Source organism: Amborella trichopoda, chromosome 9 (genome assembly GCF_054954075.1).
Source record: "Amborella trichopoda isolate Santa Cruz 75 chromosome 9, AtrichopodaSantaCruz75HAP2 v2.0, whole genome shotgun sequence".
NCBI lineage: Eukaryota > Viridiplantae > Streptophyta > Magnoliopsida > Amborellales > Amborellaceae > Amborella > Amborella trichopoda.
In genome coordinates, this window is record NC_142344.1 from 22,407,036 (window position 1) to 22,415,245 (window position 8,210).

The 8,210-nt window shown below is 37.6% G+C and overlaps 1 protein-coding gene across 4 annotated transcripts in view; it reads right to left on the minus strand.

The window, feature by feature from the left end:
* LOC18436461 (MLO-like protein 4) overlaps positions 1-2,697 on the minus strand; it is a 54,159-nt gene extending 51,462 nt beyond the window's left edge. For all 4 annotated transcript variants that reach the window (XR_016040037.1, XR_016040038.1, XM_006846481.4 and 1 more), the window contains exons 1-6: positions 2,570-2,697; positions 2,401-2,458; positions 2,031-2,266; positions 1,318-1,434; positions 1,147-1,207; positions 161-258 (exon numbers count right to left, since the gene is read on the minus strand). Coding sequence is in view for 2 of the 4 variants with exons in the window: in XM_006846481.4 (XP_006846544.2) it covers positions 161-258; positions 1,147-1,207; positions 1,318-1,434; positions 2,031-2,266; positions 2,401-2,458; positions 2,570-2,695 (696 nt within the window). In the remaining 2 variants the exon portion in view is untranslated. The remainder of the gene's footprint in view (positions 1-160; positions 259-1,146; positions 1,208-1,317; positions 1,435-2,030; positions 2,267-2,400; positions 2,459-2,569) is intronic.
* Positions 2,698-8,210: the final 5,513 nt, after the last annotated feature.

Consider the following 8,210-nt stretch of genomic DNA (forward strand, 5'->3'; position numbering starts at 1 on the left):
TAATACCATATCACATTACTTATAATGTAGATTTGACTCCAAGGGAGTGGGAGTGTCCATTTTTAAGAACGTTTTGAAGCTAAAAAGCTTCCCAATGCGGGTATGGAACATACAAATTAAGAACTCAAACAAAAGAAATCTCTGCAAAGCATTACATTACCATCCATATAAGAACTTTGTTCTTGCTCCATGGGTGTGATGCATGATGAAATACAAAAGTAGATTGGCGCTTGATAATCAGTGTCTTCCTTTCAGCCCCTTGAGAACCAACTTCCACAGGTGTTAATACAACAATAGAGATTTTGCATGGAGAAACATAAAAACATTGTCAAGGCTCAAAAGAAAAGCAATACCGAAATGTATTCATAGGCATGTAAAGTTGCATACACAATCATTATCCATGGAAAAATCTCTCTCTCTCTCTCTCTCTCTCTCTCTCTCTCTCTCTCTCTCTCTCTCTCTCTCTCTCTCTCTCTCTCTCTCTCTCTCTCTCTCTCTCTCTCTCTCACTTATGTGGCAGATGCAAACATATTCATGTGTTTGCAGAACGTTTTCCGAATGTATCATCCATATGTTTGGGTCTGCATGTGTATATATATATATATATAGACATATGGAAGTATGATATTGTCAAAACACAGGAGTGTAATTCAACAGTTTCCCCAAACAATCATCAATCTAAATATTGCCCAAGACTGATATCAATATATGAGGCACTCATATCATTCTTTTGATAAATAATAATACATTTATGGTGACTGTTAATAATGCCCTTGATGCACGGTGACACTGAAGTTATGCATAAAGTACAACAACTAATGCTATTGCATAGGAAAAATAAAGATAACTATTCTAGGACAATAATACCATTGTAAAAAACCTTACTTGGCATTAAGATCAAGCACCTTGCTGGTTGCTTTGCTCTCTGTATCTCTTGATATGAGACAAATGCAAAGAGTCCCACAATTCAGCAATGTATATTTAATGTGGTCTAAGAGAATTCCGATCTTCAAAATTACTATGAATCTAAAATATATCACTTGATGCCGGTCATTGCCCTCTAGGTTATGTGTTTGTCCGGGCTCAAGAGATCCTAAAGTTTATCTACCTCAGGCGTGGGATAAAATAAATATGAAGAATACCAACCTAGTAAATTCTGACAAGCCATTGTCTTTGCTTGAGCTTCCCAAGTTCTCCAGCTATATATCTGCATGAGAACCACATTTTTATTTATATAAGCAAAACTTGAGCAACATATCTATAGTTAAACCTATTATGTCTAATTCAAGAGACTGAAGAATAAAAAGAAGAGCTGACCTTTATCATTGCAAGAATGACTGTAGAGCAGCAATAGAAACTATGGGTAACGGCGAGAACAAACAAGAAACGGTGAAGCTGCTCCAGAGATTCATACGAAACAAAAGGTTCGTGACCCTACATCATAGACACTTAAAGTTGGAAATACACAACCCAGGAGGCTATCTAACTAATCAAGTTGCATGTATATCAATAAACAAATAACTTTAGACTAGTGAGAAGAAGTAGATAGGTAAATTTCAAATGCTCTGTAGATAGGAACAGACATTAGAAGACCATCATGTGGAAGCAAAAAATCTTTTTCCTGAACTTGAATGATCTTCTACCAAAGGGACTGATGTACACAAACGAGTATAGCAACAGTATAGAAGATTGACATCCATTAGTGAATATGCTGGGATGAATCTTTGCAAATGGACTCAGAAGAATGTTGACTCCCTTACCGTGTCCTTTTAAGAAATCTGTTGAAATTATTAGATCTTTCCATAATTTTTATCCATATTAATCGTCAGCAATCAAAACACACGACAATTTAGATGAAGGCATGTACATTTAGCCCCAACCTTCAATGTCCCTCTATGTTTCTTAAGCAGCATTTTATGCTCATGGACACTTCTTAAACCATCTTTCACCTTCTGTTATGAATCAAAGCTCCACATTCCGAAATACCAATTTCTAAAACTAAAAGAAGAATAGTGGAGGGCAGCATTTACCTGAGAGCAATGACTATGCTGAAAGCCATGTTTCCACTGCCTAAAAACCGAATGATTAACAGAGTATGAACCTCTAGAATTCCCCATTTGTGCTGAAGGAATCAATAGCCTGTTGTAATTCTTAACAGAACAAGGATAGAATCGCGACCCCAACGGAGAGGCTTTCACACAGATTTCAGCAACCCACCTTGCCCAGTGACCCAGCAACAGAGATAACAGCCCGAAGACCATCAGCTCTTCAACAAGAACAAAGAACAGAAAAAAATCCACCTCAAAATTAACCCCAACTAGAATAAAATAGAAAAAAAAAAAAAATGAACCCATTTAAAGCAAAAAAACATGATGAAAACTACATATACAAGAATACAACCTTCTTTGATCTTCTCCAGAGCAGCCAAGAGAGCCTTTCTCCTCGTCATCTGCAACCACTACACAACACAGGAAAAAAGAAAAACAGAAGCAAGAGAGATGATTCAAAGGAACAAGGGTAAGAAATGAGAGATAGTGAAAAGTGAGTGGATGGTTCTGAGAATTGTTACCTTGAAGAGTCGTTGAATGCAACGTTGAACTACAAAACAGAGAGCAACCATTATACTAGTTATTGTTGCAACTGACCATGTAGGAGTCTCTGCAAGAGACCTTCCAACCTCTAGCTCCATCCCCATCACTCTCTCTCTCTGTCTCTCTACAGTACACTGTGCTTCTTCCTGAGTTTTACATCCTTCTCTCTCTCTAGAGAAGTCCAAAGTTTGAAAATCTCGTCTTCTTTGTCTGTGTTTGTCTTCTGAGTGTGCTTGCTTCTTTCGGACATGTGGCGGGCAGTAATGGGATGATTTAAAGTTTAAACTGTCCCTGACATGCCTCCCTCCTGGCCTTGTCTACTCGAAATTCAAACAAACCAAACAACTTTTGTTTCCCGGAAAATTGTCTTCTGCTTTTCCCTCACTTTTTCCACATGTATTCTCTAGCTTAGCTTTTGCTAATTGGCTCCTCCTTCACTTAATTAATTAATAATTGTCAGATTACCGGACATCCTCACTGTCTGTTCAGTTTTCACCCATCTTTTGAATTGTCTTTTGCTTTTATGTAACACCCCAATTGAATTAGGAAATATGTTAAGAACCATAGAAAATGACAAGAAATGAGTTACATTTCATTATATAAGACTTTATATATATACACCAATTTTTTAAAATCCGGATCCGCAGGGTGGATCTTCCCCCCCAAGTATCAGTGTTGGATTGGCAATTTGGGTTCGGATCAGCAAGGCAGATCATCCACCCCACATATCAGTGTTGGATCGTTGGATTGGCAATTTGGGTCGATTTGAATTGGAGATCCAAAAAATATTCACAAATAAAATAAATTCAAAATTAAGATATGGTTTATTGGTGCGGATTAGAAGAGAATGTTTTGATGTTAGAGAACCCTCCAATCGATCATTTTGACCTCAAGGATATGAATAAAGAAAATTATCAAGTCCTAAAAATATTGTATCTTATAACGAGGTATCTCGATCATCTATTTTCAAGATTTTCAAATGTTTATAACTCTTCGTAGCCTGTATCATTTTTTAAATTTTAAAATTTTATAACTAGGAATTAAAATAGATTTTCAAGTCATCACATAGTTTTCAACAACAAAATTATATCTCCAAACAAATTTTAGGATACACCTTACTTCTGTAGTCTAAGGAAGGCGCCTTACTTAAACCAGACCCGTGTATATTATCTGTAATTGACGTTATTGTTTGCCCACCCACTATTTTATCTTTTTAACTTTTCAATGAGCAAGGAGAGTACCCAACCTAATTATAAATAAGTAAACCATCCAAATATAATAGTAACCGAACTCTTCTTAAATAAATGGCAAAAGTTTATATAGCCGAAGCTCTAAATAATCAAATTAAAGCCTACATCAAAAATTTCACTAGAAGTTGTTTTGATGCCCAAATATACTCAAATTGATCATCTCGACATCAAGATGCATGGACATGAGAAAAAAAATGGATTTTAAGTTTTCGAAATAGTGTATCTTGTAACGCATATTTGGACTGTCAATTTTCAAGATTTTTAAGTTTTCATAGATCTGTTAGATCTACATAATTTGTTAAGCATTAAATATTATAATTAAATATGGAAGTAGTTTTTAAGCCTATCATAAAGATTTTTAGTATTGAAACTACATTTCTCGACACTATTTGAACGTGGGCTCTAACTTGATTGTTTAGAACCTCGGCCCTATATAAATCGCACCCTAAATAAACAATTACGAGTTTACTTATTTCCTCTTATAAAGAGCACCGATTAGCTCAACTGATTGTGCGTTAGCTACCCAAGCTTAAATGGTTCCTAAATAAATTTGAAGCAACTTGAATTGGACAAATTTGTCGTGGCTAACATGACCGCTTCTAGTTACTGAATAAAAAACCCCTAAGAACATTGTGTCCCTGGTTGTTGCATGGCAAGGGCATAAAAAACTGTTTAATCGGTGATCCAAATCATAACAGGCCGATCAGCATTAATAATTTATTGGGCTGGCAGAATCCTGTAAAATACTAGGAACCGGCTAGTTCCCTCACGAATCAGACGATTCCAACCGGTTCTAGCCAGTTATTTGATCCAGTTGGTTCTATTAGAGAAATGGTTAAAACCAAGCCCACTTGTTTTTATTTTTTATTTTATTTTTTTAATAACTTTGGCTAATTCTGGCCGGTTCTCCAACAAAAGGACTGACCCTACTTAATTTCTTTTAATTCTTTTTTAATTTCCGATTCAGTGGACCATCCTGATGAGAAATTCAAAGGGGCGATCCAAGTCACGGTTCGTTTTTAAAACCATGGTATAAACTAGAGACTTAGTTCCGCTACTGGGACCCTCGTGAAGTAAATGTGACTTCATCTAACAAAACGCATGATGGCTTGTTGTACACTCATACCTTAAAAGAGTTGGGAGAATTTTTCGACGTGAATATTGGGATACACCCAAGGACAACTAGATGATTAATTTTCAAAGGGAAAAAAATATGTTTTTTTTCGTTTTTTCCAAGGAATGGGTTCAAGGCTAGTTAGTGTAGTGGGTCGCTACAACATGATGTTATGAGTCGTATTCCTACGACACATAGGGGCCATCCCCACTGAACTAACCAAAAATCTTTTTTCAAGCATATAGAAGAGGTTCCATTTCTAGAGTAGATGCTCCAAGATTAAGTTTTGCCTTTTGCCTGAGGAAATGTTTATGCGAGAGTATAAATTAAGAAATAACTATTCCATATAGTACCAATCAATTTCGTTCTTTCAGTTTTGACTTTTGTGTTTTTGTAGGTTTCGCCATGTATAAAAACCGTATAATAATCATATATAGAACAAGTCTTCCCCTCACCAAAAGTCAGGGGTGCAAATCGATTTAAATGTGAGATGGAAAACATTTTGAGAGGAAAATAGTCATTAAGCTTCACAACAAATGGATAGCACTCCAAAAATGAATTAGGTACCTCTCTGTTTTTTGAAAATTGATCAAAAGAAAACCACGTGATCTTTTATAGGTAACTACTGACATAATCTCCTCGTATTTCAATTGAAAAACTACTGGCTCATCCCCCTCCAATCAATGGATGATCGACCATGGAGAAAGTTTGGGACCCTCCATTGCATCATATCATGTTCTTTTGGGCCTTCACGCTTCCTAAACATCCATGCATATCTTTATCCATCCGTTAATTTAACGGTGATGACCTAAGGGACTAAGGTATCACCGTAGCCCTAAAGGTAACAACTGCCGGGCCAGCCTTGGCCGGGTCAGGCCAAAAATAAATGAAGAAAAAAAAAATAGAGGACTGAGCCGGGTCGAATGGAGCCGGCACTGGTCCTAGCCCGGCCTTTGGGCCATAGTTTGTGGCCTAGACCCCACTTTTTTAGGGCCGGGATGCCCCGCCCATTGCCGGCCCTACATAGCCCAATGGTTTATAGTTCCTTTTTTAATGTTCAAACTACCGTCTTGTTTTCTCTCTTTTCAGGAAATGACGAAACCAACATAGAACTTACATGCTGTGCTTCTAAGATATTATCGCCTTTTAATAATCTAGGTCCATGGGTGTATCTATGAGCATCTGTTAAGGAAAATAATTAAGCAATGAGAATACCATTTAAGGCTACAAAAACATAGAATTTGGGTTTTTCTTGTTCAATGATTTAAAAAATAATTGTTGTAGTTGTTAGTTATCAGATGTAGTAAATGATCCATCATCAATGCCCAACACGCTTTTTAAGTCCATGTGATATGTTAATATTAAAAAAAAAAGGTCCATGTGATATGTTGGATGCCAGCAATGAAAAGACAAGTATTTGTTGTGGGGGGCACCAATTAAATTGCCAAAAATGAAGTGATTTCTTATGTGCACATCTATTAAGTTTTTCGGTGTGTGATAGGAAAATCCGCCAGAGTGTTTTTGCTTGCCATTTAAAGGTCTATGAATGTGTGAATGAGCCAGTAAATTGAAGTGTTTGTTGACATGAGGAGTGCTTGGATAAAAAAAGGAGCATGGCTAGCAAATTCAATCAAGAAGACAATGCAAGCAAGCGTGTGGGCAGGAGGGGTGGAAGTGGCCCCCTTTATTTTTTTTTCTTTTTTTTTTTTTGTCTGAATTTTAGCTCGGCTTTGTTTAGGAATGGGCTCGGATAGGTGGTCAAGGTGCTTTGATTTAAGTTTTTCTCTCATTTCCTAACTCTCTCTAAAAGGGGGCAGACCGGCCCTTTTTATCTTCTCTCTTCTACTCTCTAGAAGGGCCCTCTTGCTTCTAAATTTCTAAAAATCCTTTCTTTTTTTTGTGTTTTCTTTTTACCGCATTCTTGGAATTGGACCCTAGCTAGGTTAGCTTTGTTTATTCTAAAAACTACTTCGCATTAGGGTCTAATTCCAAGACGGCGATAAAAATCGCCTCTATTTGCTTACTTGGATTGGAGTATCATGGATGCACCTTACTAGCTAGCACATGGACCTGTCCATTACAATGTATGGCTATATGTTAAAGTAGGGGACCTGCTTGGGCTTGCCAACTCCCTAGAGCCTTAAAAGCCGTTTGTTTGGTGACCAAGTAAGAGTTGCTCAACACAACCTGCTCATCAATGTGCTCATTGGCCATTTCGAGGCCTATAACAACATTTTAGGAAAAGAATCATGTTTAATTGGTTAGCAATTGACGATTTGCAATGCTACGTCTTAGGCTCAATTCTTATCAGGGTAGGAGTCTTCTCCCCACTGACTCAAAAAAAAAAAGCCTATAACAAGAGCCTCATACACTGCCTGATCAATCGAGCATTTCTTTTTAGGCATGAAATGGTATGGAATAGCCCCTTTGTCAATAGTTAGAAAGACAACACCTACTTTACCCTTTGATTCTACATGCTCATTGAAGTACATCTTTCATACTGGTCAAGTTTACATGAACAACACATCCTCATTGGGGAGCTCCTTATTTCAAGGACCTTCAAGCAATGAGCCTGTAGCCAGAAAATCCACCAAAGTATGTCCCTTCATAGCCTTTTGAGAGACAAAGGCGATGTCAAACTCCATAAGGAGTAGTTACTGCTTGGTCAGATGCCCTCATCTTATAAGGCGCATATGAGATACTTGATGGGACCTGCATAAGAAACCAGTTGGATGGGGCGTGCAAGACGGTAGTGATGCAGCTTTTGAACCATTAATACTAGTGGAAAGCACATCTTCTCTATAGTCGAGTGTTCACGTTTGGTGCTAGCCATCATATGGCTCAAGTAGTATGGCATCATCTCTTTACTCTTATTGTATTGAGACAACAATGCTCCTAGTAACTCATTGAGAGGGGCTACACAAAGGATGAACATCATGCCTATTATAGGGGCAGAGAAGACTGGCGGGTTAAGGAGGTAGGGCTTGATGCTATTAAAAGCATTTTGGTAGACCGCATCCCACTTGATGAGTACTCCCTCCTTCGTCAGTCCTGAAAAGGGGTAGTATCTACGCGAAAGGTTAGATAGGAATATTCATATATGTCCATCTCCCTTGAAGGGATTTCAACTCTCACAAGTTTTTGGGGACAGTGTTTTCGGATATTACTTTGAATTTGGATACATCTTGGTACCACTATGTCTCATAATGAAGCCGAGAAACTTCATTGATCTCACTCCAAAAGTGCACTTTAAGG